Source organism: Falco peregrinus, chromosome 2 (genome assembly GCF_023634155.1).
Source record: "Falco peregrinus isolate bFalPer1 chromosome 2, bFalPer1.pri, whole genome shotgun sequence".
Lineage (NCBI taxonomy): Eukaryota > Metazoa > Chordata > Aves > Falconiformes > Falconidae > Falco > Falco peregrinus.
The window spans coordinates 88,256,641-88,277,779 of record NC_073722.1 but is presented as its reverse complement, the minus strand read 5'-3'; the positions used below and the strand labels follow the sequence as shown (position 1 = coordinate 88,277,779).

General features: G+C 40.9%; 1 protein-coding gene across 2 annotated transcripts in view; it reads right to left on the bottom strand.

Moving 5' to 3' along the window:
- Nucleotides 1-1,527: 1,527 nt before the first annotated feature.
- CLTCL1 (clathrin heavy chain like 1) overlaps nt 1,528-21,139 on the bottom strand; it is a 35,373-nt gene continuing 15,761 nt past the window's right edge. The window contains exons 10-32 of one of the 2 annotated variants that reach the window (XM_055797266.1): nt 20,610-20,732; nt 19,730-19,867; nt 19,361-19,525; nt 18,776-18,956; nt 18,239-18,402; nt 17,394-17,519; nt 16,937-17,079; nt 16,132-16,366; nt 14,158-14,280; nt 13,608-13,753; nt 13,035-13,218; nt 12,272-12,464; nt 11,621-11,778; nt 11,357-11,521; nt 10,929-11,036; nt 10,399-10,566; nt 10,168-10,317; nt 9,220-9,351; nt 8,676-8,786; nt 7,934-8,104; nt 6,913-7,134; nt 3,866-3,941; nt 1,528-2,854 (exon numbers count right to left, since the gene is read on the bottom strand). In XM_055797266.1, coding sequence (XP_055653241.1) covers nt 2,739-2,854; nt 3,866-3,941; nt 6,913-7,134; nt 7,934-8,104; nt 8,676-8,786; nt 9,220-9,351; nt 10,168-10,317; nt 10,399-10,566; nt 10,929-11,036; nt 11,357-11,521; nt 11,621-11,778; nt 12,272-12,464; nt 13,035-13,218; nt 13,608-13,753; nt 14,158-14,280; nt 16,132-16,366; nt 16,937-17,079; nt 17,394-17,519; nt 18,239-18,402; nt 18,776-18,956; nt 19,361-19,525; nt 19,730-19,867; nt 20,610-20,732 — 3,498 coding nt within the window. In that variant the 3' untranslated portion in view covers nt 1,528-2,738. Of the gene's footprint in view, nt 2,855-3,865; nt 3,942-3,965; nt 6,243-6,912; nt 7,135-7,933; nt 8,105-8,675; nt 8,787-9,219; nt 9,352-10,167; nt 10,318-10,398; nt 10,567-10,928; nt 11,037-11,356; nt 11,522-11,620; nt 11,779-12,271; nt 12,465-13,034; nt 13,219-13,607; nt 13,754-14,157; nt 14,281-16,131; nt 16,367-16,936; nt 17,080-17,393; nt 17,520-18,238; nt 18,403-18,775; nt 18,957-19,360; nt 19,526-19,729; nt 19,868-20,609; nt 20,733-21,139 lie in introns of those variants that run through there. The other variant, XM_055797267.1, reaches the window with a different exon arrangement.

Sequence of the window (21,139 nt, the reverse complement as noted above, 5' to 3'; positions counted from 1 at the left end):
ACTCTGTAAAAGCCGTATGTAGGTTCAAGCAAATTCCTATCTAACAGTATCATAAACCCAGAGTTGAGTCTTCAGATGCTGCACTCTGCAGCATGTTCTGCACAAAGTGAGTATTCTATATGACAGCACTAGCCCGATCGCACTCAAGTTGTGGGAATTCATGAGCAGCTGGTGTTAAAGGAGGCTTTCTGCAAAATAATTTTATCTAAGTTGTCAAAAACTTGGTGGCCACTACAACTTCATAAGCTGCATTAAATCCTCCACTTAACCCACTGAAAGAGAGGTTATTTCCTGCAGAGACTGACTTTAACTGTTAAAGAAACAGTGAAGTGTTCTGGTACACAAGAGTGTGTTCTGCCCCTTAGGTACAGCTGCACGGTAATGGTAGGGAGCATATGTTTTTAGATACATTTTAGAATGCAAGATCACAAAGTTTATAAAAGACATTACAGTTAGCAAAAGCTTAAGATACCAGGAGAGCAACTAAAGCAAAAGTATTCAGAGCTGGCATCTTTGCTTTCCTTGAGAACTCAGTCATTCCTGTAATTAGATTTCTAGACTGAAGTTATTAAGGATCCCCAGGCTAGCTCAATTCTTTACAGGTCATGAGCTGTTCTAGTATTTAACCTAGCAGTTTACTGTATTTCACCATCAGCTTGTACTTGTTGCTATAAAGTGACAGTAAGTTTTTAAATTGAGAGGAAGGAAACTCCTAGAGTCATACTAATCCTAGAGCTTGTTTCTAGCTCCAGCTGACTTATCCAAATTCCTTTTGACCCACAAGGAACTGCTTACAACAGAAGTACCATGTCTGGAAAATAGCATGCTACCTGGCAGATTCCTGCTAGGAATAAGTCTGTACAGAGTGCAGATTTGCTTGAACTCATTAGCTGCTCAGTATTTCAAGGTGAGCTGCTGGGTGCTGATCAGTACAAAACTGTGGTTAGTAAACACTTAGAGCACTCCGGCCTCTATCAGGCAGGTGCACACCACATCTCTTTGCCATTGCTGCTGTAGCACAGTGACCAAGAGAGAAAATATGTTAGTTAGGGTTTTGCCAAAGCATAGTCTGCTGTTTCTGATTTCACAACCCTAACAGTCTCTACTAGTTGTCATTTAAAGGTGTTTTGCCCTGTTCAAGTAGAATTCAGTATGAACAGGCATAGCTTACCAGTACGGCTGCTATATTGATGTATTTTTGTGGAGAAGACACTAACTGTAGCACCTCCCCCACCACAGGACCGAGCTTTTCCAGTCCTATGAATGAAATCATGTAAGCATGTGACCATCTCCTGCAGCATGACCTCCACATGTGACAAAGCGTGCCTATGTGTCCAGTGAAGAGACAGCAACTCCCTTTTAACTTAACTGTTAAGACATCCATGTTAGGTGCTTTGACACAAGCTTCCCTTTTCCTGCCTGGCATCCTTAGTTGTCAGATTAAGAAACCTGATGCTATTAGTGGTACTGTATTACTACTAGCCAGTCCCCACCCCCAAGATATTAAGACTAGAACCACACAGTGGATACTGCAGTTTTACATTTATAGTTGGACTTTTATAATATTCAAGATTAGCACAAGATTCATAACCATAAATTATACATTGTTATCTAAGCACATAAAACGTTAATGATACATGTATTTGAAGTGGCACAAAGTAATAATACATCCCTGTTGGCATTCTCAAAGAGGTGGGTGATGGACACGCTGTTGGTGCTACTGCAGCATAGCAGAATGGAGTCACGGCACCCTGTTAATTCAGGCGGTGCTGACTCTGTCCACCAGACAGGGTCAGAACATGGTGTGGCAGGAAGCCAATGCCAGAATCAATTAAAGGTGCAAATAAAAAGTCAGGATTATGGCCCTTCCCTACTGCCTCAGTATTTTAGCAGTGCGACCCCACTCCCTAACCCTGACACTGTGCTCTTGCATCTCTAGTGCTTTGGCAGCCCATGCACACTCCTATGTTCACTTGCCACACATAGCTGAGGTTTCCTTTAGTACCATTTAACGTCAATAAGTAACATGCTCTCTTCTTGTTAAACAAAAGGATCTGGGAAGTGTTTGCTCTCTGGCATGAGAAGATTTATTTTCTTCAAGTCTCAGATCTACTCCAGAAAATATAGAACAGACTCCAACAGCATTGAACCCCAACAGCATTATCATCCAGAAAAGGAAACTTTCCCAATATTTCTCTAAACATTCAGAGCACAAATATTAGAAAGCTCGTTTTCTTTTGCACATAAGACTGCAAATAAAATGGGGTAGTCAGATGTACACAAGCTTTCAACAATTCATTATTAACGAGATGCTTCACTGAATTGTTAACAACCCTGCTACTTCAGTAGCTTCAGCTAAAGCTTTAACAACTTTGTGCCAGGCAATTTCCCAGCTGCCTTCAATGGGCTCTGCAAAAGAAAAAAATATGCTCTCTTCCCCCTGGCCTCAAGCAGTTATTGCTATATGAGTTAGTGAAATAGTGCCTTAACTTCAGACAAGAGTCTCACAATGTCATTAACAAAAGCTGCCTTTCAGAGGTTGAAATGTAACCGGACAATAATCAATAAATAACAGTAACAGGCATCCCGTTGAAGTCTCCTCACTGAGCCAGGCAGCAAGTGTGTTCAACCAACAGAAGGTCATCTGTGCCTTTAGGACCATTGTACACTTCTTGGAGAAGTTAAAAAGGGACGGGAAGGAAGAGAACAGAGACAGTGAAGGTCTGTCAGAGAGCTAGTTACATATTGAAACCATAAACAGGCGGCTGGGTGAATCCTGGTGCTGTGTATCCATATGGGAAGTTTGCCTGGGGAGGTACTGCACTGGGGCCTGCTGTTAACATCAACTGCTGGCCTAGAAAAGCATAAGAAAAAAAGAAAGTTAGTTTAAGAACTCAAGCTTCCCTAATGCTAGCATACCATGGGACAGGATTATGAGGCTTTAGCTAAAAATCAGCCACTGTGCAAGCATACACTAGCAAGTCACACTATTACTCATCATGCACCACAGAGTGGGCACCTGGGCCATCTGCCCTTGCTACCAGAAAACTACAAAAGCAAGGCAGGACTCAGAAGAAAGATGAGCATCAACTCATCTTGACATGATAAACATGGCTTGTTTTGAAGAGACCATACTGAAGGCCAAACAAACTGATATTATTTAACTCATGCATGGTCAGAACTGAAAAGTAAAGCAATTCAAGCACATAGTTAGGTCTGTTAGGTCTCACAGTCTGGCGAGTGCTGCAAAAGGCCTGAGCATACCTTGACAGACTTGTCTTCATCACTATGACCACACATGCCTCATGCATATGTTAAATTCAGGTTAACATTTACATCAGACAGTGAACCAGTCACATCCTTCCCTTACCAGCCACTCTAGGTGCTTGTTAGCAGAATGCCTCTTCAGAAGGGCTTCTAAAATAGCAGCATACTTGAGGGCAGCCATGTTTTTTTGGCTGTATGTGTCTTAAAATGGGTGAGCTAGAAAGCCAGTCTGCCTTTCTACTTGGAAAAGCAGAAAGCAGACACATTCCTCTTAGACAGGAATAACAGGAGGAATTTGCATGCTCTCTAAGTTATTCCTGGGGTTGTGTACACCTTGGTATGTCCCGTCACCATACTGAAAGACTATTCCTAAGCTAGAGTTCTGAGCCATGTAAGAGGAGCAATACTTTAGCTGAAGAGCAGAAGTACTATAAGAGTGAGATGTCACTTCAAAATATACAGTTCATGTAGCAAACAACCATTTTACTATCTAGTTGAAACCAGTTTACTTTGACTGGAGGTAGTAATTTAAGTTACCTCCACAAAATGAGACCAGAGTGACAATAGGTAACCAATTAAAACCAAGTCTTTCACCTACCAAATACTATTGGAGTGGGTTCAGTTACTTGTTCCTCTTCTTTTCTTAGGCTTTCAGAAGCATCAAGTTTATCGACCTACATCGAAGCGAACAGGAGATTTATGAAGGCCTTTTCTAGGAACTGCACCATCGTGTGAAGCTTTTCATGCCTGGTACCTTAGCTGTCAAGTGCTCCTTTTACTAATGCAAGTTGGAGACAACAGATGTCTGCGTGTTCCCAGCAAGCAATGTTGTAAACCTGCCCTCCCAGCTGCTTTAGATTTATTGCAATAAACAGTAGCTGTCAAATGCAACTGAGACCATCATTACCTTCAAGCAAAGCACTTTTTGGGGCCCTATTCTAGTCACTGTTAACTCTATGACCCAGAAAACAAGCCCATCAGATTGCAGGTCGAAGTATCACTTCAAATGGGCCCAGCCTAACCTATACTTATGTATTAACCTGCAAATCCTCTCCCCTTCAATGAGAGCACCCAGATACATGGAAATATTCTAGACTCACTAAGTCTGATATTATCTAGGACTACAGCCTAACCTGGGCTGCAGAGTGCTGGTTTAACTATATTAGTATTCACATAAACTTCTAGAGGAAACTCTAGAACCATCATGGAAAGTGGTCTATAGTATCAGCTTTATATAGATCCCAGTGCTGTCAAGTGAAGCTCTGTTCATGTTAAACACATTTGTGGAAGTGCTAGAGTAATGCAGGAGCCCTGAACACAAATTCAAATTGGGGGGGTGGGGGGGTGGTGCATAATCTGAGAAGGCAACAGTACCTTCCTTCTCTCAGGTTTAACAAGTTATATCTTCAATGAGAGATCTGTTGACACTGAAGACTGCAAGGCATTAAAACAACAACCCCACACAGCTTCACATCCAGATACAGGCAGTACTAACATCCTGGGCAAATCTACGTTTAGCCTAATGCTGTATTTCCACTACTCATCTTCTCCCACTGCAACAATCATATCTGGTCTGAGAAGTGCTGCAATAGAGGTCTCTATTATACTTCAGAGATGTTATCTAGATCTGGTGTTTAACAGTTTACTGGAATTTTTGAAGTTTGCAACTCAAATTACTAACTTGAGTGGCAGTAGGTCTGTAACCAGTTCTGTCAGCTGAAGAGCTCTTCAGGGTAACACTCTAAATATTGGTGCTACAAATGCTATCCATATTACCATAGATCAAAGCAATTGAGAGCTATCAGTTTCAAACGAGTTGTATTGCTCTACTTACAACCTGGGATTCCCACTCTCTCTTGGATTAGACTTTCCTCTTTACTGCCCCTAAAGCATTAAGGAACTCTGAACAGCAGTGTAGTTACTCCCTCTGTTGGAGGGACAGCAAGCATGCCGAGAGCAAACATCCTGAATAAGGGACAAGAGCAGCTCTCCAGGAAAGCCTAAACAGCTATCTGCTTTGCTGCCTATAACTGAAGTTGTTCAAAAGGTTTCCAAATGAGCATCATCATACTTTGTGAGCCTGGTCCCTTCTGGGACATAGGCCGTTCTGTGCTTTAGCACGTTTTTATGCATAAAAGAAAGGTAAGTTCTGGAAGACATATACACCCTGCTGGTAAACTAGTCTATTATTTTGTACTTTTGAAGTTAGTTACGTGACGATTTTAGACATACCACACTGAAGGCCCATTCTAATTCCATGTTTTGCAGTTAATTCAACAGACTAAATTAGTTCCACTGTAAACCACTTTCACCATGCAGATTTTCCTTCTGGCAAGTTATCCCGTATTTAGTACATGTAATTACTTGTAAATCCAACCAGCAGTTTAAAAAGCATTATTTTAGACCTAAACCTCACATGGAAGAGTTTGGGTGAACTTGTGTGGCAAGTTTCTCCTCGGTAGAATATAAGGAGGCAGCAGTGTTCAAGATCTGTGCAAGTACTTTCATGATATTTAACAGGCAAAAGGTTTGAATAGCAGCATTAAAGCTTCTGTAAACTCACCATGCCTGAAAGATTGCACTCTTCAGTAATTTACAGCATAACAAGCAATTTGCACGTAAACCACATCCTGTTACACGGCAACTGCTTTTGTTTACTCATGAACAGCATCATCCCTGCCACAATATATCTGTAATACAGTGAACCAAGGTCTAAATACTCAAGACCTGCTCAATCACTTGCTTCTGTTTCCCATGATGAGGAGCAGAGTCTGGTTGGATTTTCAAGTTGCTTGTGAATAGTTACCCTTTTAGCATTAGAAAGTGAACAGGAAATGAGTTAGAGCTAAATTACACTGCTCTTCTGGCAGAAGCTACAGCTAGATTCCTGTAAAAGAAACCTAGGATATCGAGGGACACAAGTGAACACAAAGAGTTTGAAATCAGAGTGTCACCTTATAGAACAGCCCATCAACCTGCAAGAAAATTCAGAGGGGAATACTTAACATGACTTGATTAGAAGCAACCTGAATCACTTTTAGATTACACATTTTAATGAAGTTTTTTACTGGGATGCCCTATGCAACCCTACAGCCTTCTAAGGAAGGATCTTAGCTTAGTATATTACATCTGTTTGGCACAAACGTTTCAGGACCACATATTATCAGAATCTCTCCTCTCAACTGAGGACTAGCTATTGGTATCAGCATTGTACACCCAGACTACATATCCAAAGTTCTGTTTTCTTTTTTTGGGTGGGAAAAAAGTCTCAGTAGTCTACTCCTATGGCTATATTCTCTGCAACAAGAAAACTGAGTACTTCAATAGTTTCATAAAGTAAAGAGTGATACAAATTGCCCTCACCAAGTTTTCAGCTTCATCAACTATGGAGCTGCTCTAAAAAGCACACAGTTGCTTATGTCCGCTGTTAAAAGCCAAAGTTTAACTAGACCTCTTTCAAGTCCAAAGGCATCCATTTATAAGTTTTGCCAACTAGCCTAAAGGTATTAAACCCACAGAACTTCATAGATGACTTAGTCTATGAAGAACAACAATATTTCAAATACATGCAAAGAGCTCTGGTTTGCATAATGCTAGTCATCCAGCACACTGAAGTCTTAACTTTTTAGCCTATGCAATACTCACTTTGGTAAGGTACTCTCTCATCACTTGGATGAAATAAGGCATTGCAAAGTCCATGATGTTATGCCTCCATGCCAACTCAAGGACTACATCTGGGTGCAGCAAGTCGTAACATGTGAAAAGGCAGGCTGCAAAGCACTCCTGCTTGCCTTCTTCCAGGAACCACTGAAGCAGCTTCTCAGCCAGCTCAGCATCTTTGGACTCTGCAGCATACTGCATAGCATCCTACAGAAAAGGAACAACAGTTAAGCTTGACCCTTGCTTGTCAGCATCTCACTTTATACCTTATGTGCATGTTATTGCTAGCTAGATAAGCCAGATTATTTGCCATACCATGAAGTCAGGTCTTTAACAACACCAGGCATGTTCTGTAGGAGCAAAGTTACAGAACATACACTCAGTTAAGTCCTCTTATTTTGAGGCAACCCAGATACTTGTATTAACATTATTCAACAGGCTTTCCTTAAGTACTTGAAGTGACCTGATGAGATTTTTAGTTTTGTGGCAGAATAGATAAACAATCTTTCTGGTATCCCACCTACCTCACCATTAGATATTAAGGACTGCCCACAGTAGAAGAGATTATTGCATCAACTGCTTGCTATGTGGCAAGAGAGAAGATTATTCATCAGCTCTTCTACAGAGTAGGCAAGGACTGGCCCATGTGAACTCACTACAGGCTTGAAAACCATACCATTGTAATCCTGCTTCATTTGTACCCTTACAAGGGCATAAATCTTCAGTTCTATGGAGGATTTTCTGTACTGATAAGAAAACTGTATGGATGCAATTGATTGATAAAGATAGGTCTACAAGTACAGGATAACATTATGAAATTTGATTTTAAGATACACATTCGAAATTGCAAACTCTTCTGCTTTAAGAGTCTTCACTTAAACTAAGCGAAGGGCTAAGACTAATTAGAACTCCAGATTTGAAACTAATGAAACATTCAGTATCCAGAATATCTATGCTTCATAGCTCTGACTTCTTTTTGACAGGAAGAAAGTCAGCATTAACTCACCTTATATAGACGGTCTTTCTTGCACAGCTCCACACTCTGTTTCCAGCGGTTGTTACCCTTATACAAGTATGCTGCAATACGCCTAAATTCAATTAGTTCGTGCTTTTCCAGACGCTGAGCCAATGTTATGTTATCAAAGTTGTCATAGGCATCAATGGAAGCTCTCAAACCCTGTTTGAGAGAGAGTTATTACACATGTTTCCAAATGGTAATAGGCAAGAACTACAGTAGAGAAGCATCTGAAGCACAGTGCACAAGTGTTTTAGGTTCTGCCAGCTGGATACTAACACTACAGCTACAGCTTGTTTACCCTGCATGTTCCATGCATCTCTCCAGAAGATCATTTTTAACAAAGCAAGATGCTAAGGTCACACTGACTTCACTTAACAGGACGGAAAAGCTAGTTACCTTTAAAAGACAAAGTGTGTCTTCCAAATAGCAGCCAATGAGGCCAGAAGCAAATCTGTTTACAGAAGTGTTGCCCAGCACAGTACACACCTGATACTGACCTTTATGAAGTCTAGAAAAACAACTGTGGCATCTGCATTGCTTGCAAATTATCACAGTGTCTCAAGAATCCTGCCTACTAAGGACCAGATTCTGCCCCCACTACTACTACACTGCCTAAGTTATCTTCTACTCAAGGAAATTACTGTGTCAGCTACAGAACAACCAAACTATGGCCTCTTTTTGTTGAAGAGGAGCATCCCTCAGGCCTAGTAATCCATTTTGTGAGGCTCACCTGGTAATCTTCCTCCTCTGTTAAGAGGTTGTTTAGTGCTTCATTAACTCCTTTGTTGTTGTGGTTCTGGACTGAACGCAGATAAGGCTTTACTAGAAGGAGCTGATTAACCTGGAATTAAGATGTTTCAAATACAAGATAAGTATACCAATTCTCACACTTCATACTCCTAAAATAGGTTCCCACTTATTATTACAAGAATTTGTGCTTACCAACAAAACCCTTCAGACAAAGCACCTTGTACTGTCAGAAGTAAAATAGAACAGCCTTCCAGGCCAGTTATACTAACTCTTCCTGTATCAAGCCAGGATTGAGCTGCTTCTCAGGCCTTTGTACTGGAGGCAAAGCTACCTGACAGATGTCAACCTGTTTTCCAGCCAGAGACTGGAGTGTCTTAACTTGAACAAGAGGATGTTCTACATTTTCTACTACATGTGGGAAAGATGAAAGTAAAAATAGTTACATCATCCTGAAGAAACTGCTATTACTCATTACTGTGAAGAGATTACAAGATTTCTTGTCATCTGCCAGCTCCCAAACTCACCTTTGAGAAAAAATTGACTGTCCTGGTGTGATCCAGTCGTGGAGATAATACAAGCAGGAGATCATTGATCAGCAGAGGTTTGTAGTCCAAGTAGAACTGCAAGGCTTTGTAGTACAGCTCCACATTGGCCACCTGCATGGTTAGACTAGTTAGTACTTCAAACACAAGTAAGCCTAAGGTCCTTGGTTCAGACCACTTAACACAAAGTTTATCTGACTCTTAAGTAACAGCTTAAGTTTCCTTCTAGAGGCCAGAAGTGTTACACCTACATGCAGAATTCCTGTTCAATCTTATGACTGCTTCCTGTGCCATCTGCTTCCAGACAGTGAAGACACAAGCTACCAGGGGTAGTACAAACCAGTTCTAACCTAATCCAGTTAGGAGATCCTGGCACAGATAGCCCACTACTCTTAATGTCAGCATTTGCTGAACTCCTGAAGCCAGTAAAGGTTGTAGGCTTAACCACTAAGTTGTTGCCTTGAAACCCTAACACCAGTAAGAATGTGTTGTCTTGATCCTTGCCTAAACTAATAATTAATTCACTATTCTCTGCTGTATTCATGGGACTGCTAAAACCAATTTTCACACCGAAACAGCTGCAAACATTTGCAGAGATCTTTCAAGACCAGTTACAGCCTCAGACTTAAACAGCAGTCAGCTCAAAGGTATTAAGGAAGTTAGGCCCCTTGCTTGTGACCTATGACCCTGAGCAGGCTCTGCAAACATTGTACTAGCTGCTGCCACTCAACAGATGTACTGCACAGCAGAAAATGTAGTGTATAGAATTAGATTAATTCTTGTGCTAAAATGACTGGAAGTTGGTTTAAGTACAGCAGGAAAATTGAGTAGCTTAAGCAAACTCATTATCTAAACAGCAACTCTGTTGTGTGTTTTTGCCTCTGTTCTGAAAGAAACTTTCAGCATGGATTCAGTTAACTAGCTACTTACCTTGGCAATTATGTCTTTAAACTGCCCTTCTTTCCAGGCATCAGTGGGATGATTCATCATAGTAATTATTGCATTATCATACTCCTCATACTTGTCATAGAGAAATACAAGTTCTGCCCAGAGATGAGCCTGTTCTGCAGCTCTGAGTACCTAATAAAACAAAAAATCCGTCAGTTTGATTCCCTGACAGCTTTCCACCTTCACTTGCAGTGTAGCTACCTTACTGTATACCTTTGGAATATTAACTCTAGACCAGAAGAGCTCCAGATGCTCCCTCATTTTCTGAGGCTTGAATTTGGAGTATAAGATGGCAAGTTCAGTAAACATTCCCATGTGAGCACGCTCTAGGCCCAAAGCAGCTTCCAAAAGGGCAATCAGTTCTTCAAAGTAGCCACGATCCTAGATGTTAGGAAAATAAAGGATAAATTGCAAATTCATAACCAACTGGCACTTAAAGCTTACCAAAACACACATTTGCTGAAACTCAACATGCTTTGCTTTTCTCTCCAAATAAGAGCACTTAGATTTGTAAGACACTGTTCCAATAAGACAACAGAATTGCAGAAGAAGAGCCAGTGAGAACTACCACTCTTACATTTACTACAGAAAAAATGCATGAAAGCTATTAGGACATGGAGATGGGAGGAAGAATAAATTTAAGTATCAGTCCCCAGAGGGTATTGGGTTTTATCTGTAACCACTTTACTAGCAGATACACAAATTCTGTTTAAAGTCTTCTAGGATATTAACAGTAATCTAACCTGATAGTAACTGATCAGCTCTTCAAGTTCATCAGCATGGATGACTATGTGTAAACCACAGATCTGTGCCAAGCGGAATTCCTTTCCATCCACACAGGCGAAGCAGACCTGTAATGAGTTAGCAAACAGTTAATGCAAGAATACTGCAGTGCTGAATCTCCTTATATTAAAGGGAAAGTTAATTAGCAAAGCTTTACAAAATTTGAGGCTTATGTACAATTCTCAACAGATGTTTCTGGATTTATAATCTCTGCCATTCATTTTACACTTTTGAATCTCAGCTTTGTTATCTCGGCCAAGATGACAGCTTGTAAATCTGTAGACATACCCTATAACCAGAAACAGTTAGCAAGCTACTATCAGAAATAAAGCTACAGCTCAGAAGCAACAGTATAGCACATTCTGCAGACTATTAAAAAACAAGTTACCTCCTTCCAAGTCCTTGTGCTGTTGGCTTTGCGGCCACTGTCCACCGCTGCCTGATACTCTCCAAGGTGCACCAAGGTAGATGCCAGGCGAGCAAAGTTGGATACGTTGTTATAAAGTAGCTTTGCTGCTTCATACATCCCCTCTTCATAACAGCGATCACCAACCTGGTTTAAGAGTCCAAGGTAAACAAGGGTAACAGCAAGAATCAGGAGTCAGATAAGCAGCAAGTCATACATGTTGTATGTATGTGGATCAAGACATACCTGTTGTATATGGGCATTATTAGGGCCACTAATAAACTCCTCCAGCTCTGACAGACGATTAGTTTTTGCCAAAGCAAAAATAAGTTCTGTCTCTACATAAGACTCTCTAGCTTTCTTCCTGGCCATCTGTAAGAACTTGACTAGGTCCTCCCAGTTATCTTGAAGAGAGAAGAGATATTTAAGATCTTCTGTTTAATCGTTCTGTATTGCTTCACCTTGCCCACCTTAGGAAGCTTTCACCAGTAGTATCAAGGGTCTCCTCCACCATAATACTAAAAATTGTTCACATTAGTTACAGAATTCCCTGCTAAACACCAAGTCACCTTCACATAAGGTTTAACTTCTTGCAACTATTCTACAATCCAGTTGGCAAGCAATTCTGCCATATACAGCTATATAGATACATGATACTTGGCTATATTTTAGATTATAACAGCCCAATTTCTCTCCACAGGAAGGTCTATCTTTGGTATAGCAACACAGACAAGCATGTTGACAGGAATCTAAATGACTCATCCGTGCCACGTACTGACTGCTCCCATTTCCTCTGAAACAGAATTCCTAAGTCTTAAGAATCCCTGCTGCCTGATGTAGATGCAAGAACATAGCTCACGCTCAAGCAATCCTAAGTTCAGGGATGCTTTGCCTTACCATTTCTATTAGCTGCTTGAACAACTTCCATGTAGGCAGATGGATCATCTGCCTTTATATAGGAGTCAATGGCTTCTTTCACCAAGTCCTTCTGGAGCTGTGCTCTGGCAAGCTGGCTCCATACTGCTGGTTCGTTACATCTCTCTGCAAATTCATAAGCACGGTCTAAGTTGCCAATGTGCTCAATCAGCACCTGTTTGAAATTGAAGTTGCAAGTTGAAAAAATTAAATGTTAATATAACAGAACCCTTCCTTCAAGTGTATATGCTGTTCTGTGTAAGCAATCAAGATAACTGCTTTTAGCAATCAAGATAACTGCTTTTAGAACAGTCATTTCTGTCCAGTGAAGTAGAGGCAGTGAGAATAAGACTCTTGTTGCTACTGTTCCTTCTCTGCCTTACACAAGTCAGTAAGGCTGGCCTAAAGACAACATCTAGTAGCATTTACTTCTGCACCTTTCAACTATGTCTCCAAGGCAGCCCCCGAGTCAAATGCAGCACACACACCCCAAGTGTATAGTGCCTAGTACCAACTCTTTGATTACTTTGACCAGGTGAGCCTCTCCAGTCATTATTTTTACTTTGTTTTGCACTTTTTTGCACATAATCCCACTTCTCCCTGCAACTTGGCATCATACAGGAACTGTACTCTTAAGTCTCAACGATTTCGGTGACAATCACTCCTTGAGAATCAATGTAACAGTACACTTCCCATTCTCTCTATTGCTATCATTCTATACCTTCATAAAGGAATCGCATCTCACCTGAACTGCTGAAGTATTAACATCAAATTTTCTGAATATAGCGAAGGCTTCTTCATATAGCTCATTACTGATGGCAATGTTTGCAATATCTGGGGCATCATAGTTATCCAGCCGATTGATGTATTCCATCACACGAGTGCGGTCAGCCTTAATGGCAGTCAAGATCAGCAAATTCTGGAGATTCCTTTGGTTAACAGAAGGCACAGGCTATAAGTAGTGCAAGGTAACACCTGCTTAAGTGACATGTATTGTACATGCAAAAAAAATACACCCGCTTGCTGGCACTAGCAACAACCTTTCAACCCCAGATTGAGATGCACTAGCATTTGCCTTCAAAAAGAAACTGCTTATAAATCAGTGTTGTCCTCTCACAACACATCACTGCAAACTGCATAGTGTGAACTAGCTCTGTTCTTAAAGCACGGAGTACTTCAAATCCTGCTTTTTCACCTCACTGTACACATGTAAGAATGCTTAAGTCCTGCAACCAAGAGGCCCACAAATAACTTGGGTCACTTCACAGCCTAGACAAAGGCACTGAATAGGCTAACCTTGTGGATGCTCTCCTCTTACCTGTGTTCACTGAATACGGAATTATCCAAGACAATTTTTTCCAGTAGCTCAATCAATTCATTAGGCAGGTCAGCAGTCATGAAAGCCTTCACAGTTACAGAAACCTCCTCTGGATCCTGTGTCTCTGATAAAGCTGTTTGGACAACCTAGATTTGAAGGTAGAGAAGTATTAAGAATTTTCCCCAAATAAACTATTTGCCAACCTATTCCAGTGAACCACAGACTAAGGCTTCAGAACTCAGAGCATTTTGTCAAGACAGCAAGAAAGAGCTTTATCCAGTATAGAAGTAACTATTAAAGTCACACTTTGAGTCTGTATAGGGAGCAAGTTCACCAGAGGTATGTCACTCCACAGGACAGAAATAATATCTTACTGGTAACTAAATTCTCTGACCATGAAGGTCAGAATTAATACCTGCCACTCAAACTCTTGTAAGTTTCTGTATGGTTGAGATAGGGCCTCAAGAGATCTTGTAGGGGAAGACAGCTCCACAATATTTGAGACATCCTGAGGTTTCTTCATACTGACAGTTTAGCTTTTGCACTGTACCTGGTCAATAAGCTGCCGCCTGAATGGGTTGTTTTCTTCCAGAACATTTGCCCAGAGCTCAGGGTCCTTCCTGCGTACCAGATAGCGAGCCTCACTTTTAAACAGTGAGTTCTCATTGCAGACCTAAAGAAGTTACAAATATTGGCATTACTGTTAAGGGTCACTACCACAAGACAGGTTTAGCTAGCTATGAATCAGACAATCTAGAAGACTGACTAAAACTAATTGCTGACCAATGCTAAATGCCACAGACAGGTTCTTACCCAACCTCTGATCTGGAAGGCTCATGGAGAAGGTCTCCAGCAGAATTTCTATAGCTTCTCTTGGTTTTGACCGACACAAATACTGTGACAGTGGCTTCACAGTAACTATTTGCTTCTGTTTGAAGTGAAGACCTGCAGAAGCCTGAAGAACTTAAGTTTTAAATCTAGAAAAGGGAGCCACTAGCCTGGGCAGTGTTAAGTAGTGAACTTCGGAATGGTGCTGGTGTTTAAAGCTAGAAATAGGTATACTATCTGGCATCATTAGCTTTACACTAGAAGTGTGCAAAGTAGCAAGTGGCTTTGATTCACCCGTTAAGGTGTTAAGGGTACAGAATAAATGTGACCTCTCCTACAGAAGTGCAGCAAGGATGAGTTATGATCCTATTAGTACCACTAGCTTCCATTTCCAACTAGAAGAGTAGAAACGTGAAGGTCTATTCCATCTTCTACTAACAGGTCATGTTTTGTTAGTATCCAAATTAGCTCTTGGAATCTCGAGTACTTTACTGTAAGCAAATTAGTAGTAGCACAATTTTACTTTATGTTGTACATCTAGTTGCAGGGCCCTCTTCTAGGAGGCAACAACATCTCAAGAATAATTCTTAGAGGAAATTTTTTTTCCCTCCAGAACCAGAAATACCCACTCAGAACATCAGTTCAAGAAATAAACTGGTACTGACAGGTTTTTATAGTCAACCAGAATGTTGAAGCTTACCCTAGCAGAAGTTTCCTAGCAAAACAGTTCAGAGCCACCTTCATATCTCGAAATAACAGCCAAATGCAGCCAGCCTTTTTCTTCCTCTTTCCCCACCCCCACCCCCTAGCTACGGAGGAGGTATTACTTCAAAAAATAGCTGTTTCAGACTGGTAAGTCACCCACTTTCAGCAGTGAGCTTAGGTTACCACCATTCTAACACTCACAGGGTAGTTCTTGCCAGGGAAGTGTTTACTTCCTTTCAAAAGGGCAAAACAAGCTAGCTCTTACCCCTACACAGCTGACATTCTTTGCATATACTAATGCAGAAGCACAGGTAGGAGGAAAATGTTTTCTTTTTCAGCAGCCACAAGCATTACAATCTGGCATTAAGCTCTGGTGTTCAGTTTAAGACCAAGATGTGTTCGGAGAACCCTGGGAATTTCACTTGCCCTTGAACTTCTGAGGGAGGTTCTAGGAATCTACAAGCTTAAGATAGGAGAGGAATGCTATCAGAGTAAGTCCTTGTAGTTTGATGGTCAGCATTTATTTCCCTCATTTCTAGTTAAGTTTTGGAGCAACTCTGAAGGTCAACCACAATAATGGAAAATTACAAGCCTCATTCTAGTTTCAGGGAAGCTTTTCCTCCTACTGTAGTCAGGCTAGGTGACAGCCTGTCCCATCTGCTGATCAAGTGCTCAAGGCTCAAAGAAGTCATATTAACAAAGGTATATTCATTATCTGGGCCAAATAATTTAATTCTGAACAGAATCAGTAGATGAAAGCCACAAATGGTACCTTACAATTGCAGTGCTGTACAATTTTAGTTCAGGCATATAGCATAAGAGCTCTTGTCAACAGAAAAATTACTGTCTCCACGCAGATGAATCCTGCCTACCTCAACGCCTGAGTGAGACTCCAAGACAGGATTCTGCAAGTGTTAGACAAATAGCCAGCTAGGCTTCCACTTCAGGCAGCAAGGTGTTCTAGCATGTTGATAAATGCAGTTTTGCTAACCTTTATGAGTTCCAGATCACACTGTCCCCTCTCATAAGCAACGCAGGCCAGATGAGGGTCTCTCTTTTCACAGTATTTGCCAACTACACGGCTGTCATAGTAAGGATTCTCACGAAGGAAGCGCTCCGGATTATTGTTACTGTCAATGTAGATTTTGGCCAAGGCATTATGAGTCGCAGGTTCTTCACAGCCTTCATGAATCCTTGATTCAAGCCATGGCAACAGCAACTTAAGCCTTTGAAAAAGCAAACATTTTAGGTTTATAATTCAAACTGAGGTATGCTTGACCGCTACCCATTAATACCTAGCATTCACTTCAAACAATTCTGCTGGTCAGACTTAAAAGCAGACAGAGCCCAACCAGTTATTTCTAGTGAGTCTTAAATGAGTGGAGGCCAAATCTGCAGTTTAACATCAGGGAAGGTTGCAGATGCCAATGCTTTTGCAATGTTACCTTTCAATTCCTTTTCTATTAGCCAGCTCTTCATGCTTAAAGCCATTTGTTCATTTTACAGGTAACTAAAAACTAGTTACACAAGCTGTGATTTACTTCAAAGGTACATCCCATGGTTGGCTGTACAGGAAGTGTTCAAAAGCCATGTTATTTGTCATGCAGTGCTGTCAGGCATTCCTATATGGCTCAAATATCAAGAGACTGACTAGAAAACCTAAGCTGCTTTTCTATAAAGAAACTTAAAACAATATTAGGATTGTATCATTCAACAAAATTGCATCTAATTCCATTTGGGTGTACACCAGAGCCAGGAAAGCCTAGGACTGGTACACACAGATGCATTTTCATTACCGATTTCTTTTTTCCACTTCAGCCACCAGCTCATCTGTTGAGAACTGGCCTCTAACCACCATGATCAAGTTCTTAATGACATCTTCAGAACAATCCACATCAAGAAGCCCTCCAACCACTGCTGGTATACGGCTAGGATTCACCTAGAATAAGCCACCATCATACAAATTAGTTATTACCATTACTAATAAGCGACCCCCAGTCTTCCACATGGGGAAGCTCTAGTTAAGTTAAGCTGTGCTTTAGAGCAGTGAATTTTACATTATAACACATTTGTATACACATTCCAGGAAAAACTACACTTAAGTTTGTAATGGACAAAAGGCTTATTGGAGAGCCTGTGCACTAGCAGTAGCTAGTAGCTAAAAGACGTCGCAGATTTTGCTTTAGTCTACTAAAATGTTAAGTTCCTTCTAAGAAAGGAAACAGCAAGAACTTAAAACTGGATTTTCCTTACCTTCTGTACATAAATCTCTATATACTTCTGCAGGTTATTGCGATATAAGTAGAGCACCAGGTCATGAACAAAGTCAAATCGATCACAGACAATGATCAGAGGAAGCTGGTCTGTAAGCTTTGCCTCCTGTATTGGGGGGGGAAGAGTAGGTAAGCAACCACCATTTGCTGAAGCATTTTCAAAGCAGGAAAATCTGACCAAGTTCCTTTAGCACTAGAAGTCATAACACATTCCAATTTAAGACTGACAAGCAGGCAACTGACTTCAAAAGCAAGTCATCCACTATGAATACCATGCAGCCAGTGTATCAGTTGAGTTTTAAGTTTAGGCTCTTCATGAAGTGTCACATTAGGCCTACATCTCTAGCTTCACAATCATTATCAATTTACCTATCAATTCAGGAGACTGTTGCTGGGGCAAGAACTCAACACCACAAAATGAAGTGGCATTAAAATCCTATTTTACCAGTCACAAAGCATGTGAAATGTTGTAGTACAGGTTGACTCTAGTTTTAGAAAGCTTTGTCTAGCCAATATCCTTGATAAAGCTTCTGCTGAATACTTCAGCACAGCCCTTCCTTCTGCCAGCCTGGATTCACCCACTGTTAGGCGACAATAAATTCATGAGTTTGGTACAAGTTATATCATACAGGCTAGTTTTAAAAAGACTGGTTTGTTTTCCCAGAGGTAGCCTAGAAGGACCTATTATATGCCTGGAATAGCATCATATTCCTATTGCAGCTATACAGTAGACTACTCATAGCCTTGAGCTGGTATTTCCCTCCATTATCTGCTGCTAAGCAAGACATACAGAGGACTGCTCAATCCATTGGACAGAATAATTACCTTCAGAAAGTTCTTCACCCGTTCCGGGTTATAGCAGTTACTTTCACGGCAGATTCTTTCCACTTCCTTTATCTGACCAGTTTTGCAAGCTGCCTGGATGTACTTGAAGTGAACATCAGGATCCTGGCTGAAGTTTACAATGGAACCCAAGAAATAGAACAGTCCTAGGAAGAGTCACATGTTTTTAGCACAGTTAAAAGGGTATGTGAAGCAATTACAGACTGTACAGGCTTCAGCTTGTAACTTAGTTTCTTAACCCTCTTGAGCAAAGATCAGAAAGGAAGATGAAGCCTGAAAGGTGTGTGTGGGGGGAAGTCCTTCTGATTTTTCCTGCGGTTGAATGAAAGCGACTCTCAGCAGGGTTGAGCTGTCTAGAAGAAAGCTACCCCCAGAACTCGCTGTGATAAGCTCACTTTGATAAATGCATCCTAAGGTCCAGCCATGTGACAAGCACCTCTCCCATAAAAGCTACAATCGTTACTATTCGTTTCAATCAAGTAGGGCTTCCAACTAAGCTGCTTCTCTCTAATACTGTACCTTCATAGCTTTTGAAAGATTCAAAAAGCTCCACAAGAGACTGGGTACCAAGCTGCTCATGGTATTTAGAAGCAACTTGCACGCAGAGTTGTAGGTTTTGCCTAATGTTGGCTGACAGCATGGCACGTAAACACTCCACAGAGTCTTCAACTGAGAGAGAGCCAAAGAAGTTCACAAGCCACTGCAGAGAGAAACAAATTTTTCTCAGTAACTTATATAGGATGACTGATTTCTAAAATGTGACCACTAGCCAGTTTCTACCCCAGCTACTAAAGCAGTCTTCCATGCATTAAGACCAAAGACTTAATAAGAAACACACTCACCACCTTTACAACTACAAAACACGCAGTTTTGAAGTAAGGTTTGAAACAACCACCCAGGAAACTAGGTCAGATTTAAGCCACTGAAAATACAGATTACAGTTTAATCATTAATTGGACAATTTTTTTGAAACATAGCTACATGTGCTACTTCAGTACCTACAAAGCATCTCAGTGGCTGCAGGGATTTTGGTAGCTACACAAGTGCTAAAGGGTGTTCATTTTACTTAAGCTTTCATTTTCTTACCCTGTACAAGAGACTTACCTCAGGATTCAAGAGATGAGTATGAACAACAGCACGTTTAATATCATAGAGATCAGTGTAGTGTTCCAAAGCTCGCTGGAGCAAACCTGCTTTTTCACATAACTGGGCAATATGAGCACGATCATAGTGTGTAAACATTTGGTTTCCAAGAATGGCATCTGCAACCTAGGAGGTTACATTTCATATTCAGACTGTCAGAGAACCGTAGCAGCTCAGCCTAAAAGTTGTTGAAAAGTCACAGCCGTGACTCATTAGTAGTCTTTGATATTGCTAAATTACTTATAAGTCAGTATTAGACATCACATTACTGTGCAAGCCTACTACTGTCTCTCCTTCACTTTTTGGAGGAACTAGGTTAAGAGGTCTTACCTGAGGGGCATGAATCAAATTCATTTCCAGGAGACGAGTCTGAAGGTGGCCTTCTGCAGGGCGGTTATTTTTCAGGGCATCCAACAGAAAGGATGTGCACTGCTGAATAAGACTGTTCTCCATGAACACATCCACAATCTGTTGAGATTGGTCAAGTTAGAAAAGGGGGTCTAGATACACACGTGCACATTTTTCTGTATGTTAAAGGTCTAGCTAGAAGGTTAAAACAGGAGCTCACAGCACCTGGCATGCTATATTCCCTTTGTTTTCAGAGGATTACCACCCTGGTAGTAGACAAGTTTCACACTCTGTCGTCTTTTTCTCTAGAATGTAAGCAGCACATTACTTTGAGCCATTATGCCAGATTTTCCACCCACTGTTTAGTTTTAACACAGCATGCAAATCCCATTCCTTCCTTCTTGTTGGGATACTTGCTAAAGAAAATCTAACACTTAGAAAATTTCTAAGTAGCTGCAATTATTTGATGCAAATTGTTGCCTTATTTCTCTACCCATTTAACTAGAAGTGGCCACTGGCAGCCAGCACTAAACTTAGGTGTATTTGTTCATCTTCCTGTAAATTCTCAGCAAGGGAGGAGTTAATGTAAGCTCCGTTAAAGCCAACAGTAAGACAGTAGCACTCTATTGTTTACACTAAGACTGTGGCAGATCCACTACCAATATTACAGCAGTAAGCCAGAAAGCTTCCACAAGAACTTAAGAGCACACTTGCCTCTAAAGACTTAACGGCAACCAAACTTGACTAGTTTAGTAACTTTTCTAGCCAAGTCAATTAAGACCTGAACTGGCCTTACCAGTCCCCAAAACTATGCTATTACCTCTGTCTAGAAAGAGACCAGTACTCTTGTTGTAGGCATCACCTGGTTAATGTTAGCCAGTGGCTCCTCATCCTGTACCAGCATCTGAGAGAACTGCAGGCCTTGCTCTGGACTGACTCTCATCACACTTCTCAGTAAGAAGATCCAGTCTGGGGTATAGCCAACCTAGAGATTTTGGAAACAGTCATGCATACCTAGGAACCTTTACACATCTTTTAAGCCTTCAAATTCCTTAGCATAGGCACTATGTACTGCTGTGAGGTTGCTAAGCCCATCCCCCATCTTCCAGAAATTCCCAGACAAAAGCGCTGCTTGTCTGTTGACACAGAAATTCAGTATTCACCTACTTAGTAACTGAACTTGTGCCAGAGAATTTCTATTGTTAATTAAGAAAACTGCTAGGGATAAATCTTTCAACAATCTTTAGGTAATATCTGTCAAATAAGGTCCTAAACTTACAAGTGGACATCAGGCAAATTGTTTTGAAATGTATCCAAACAATAAGTCTTATAAATTTAGGAACAATCTTATCTTTGTTCTCTAGAATAAGCTTGAGCCAGTCCATTAATTTA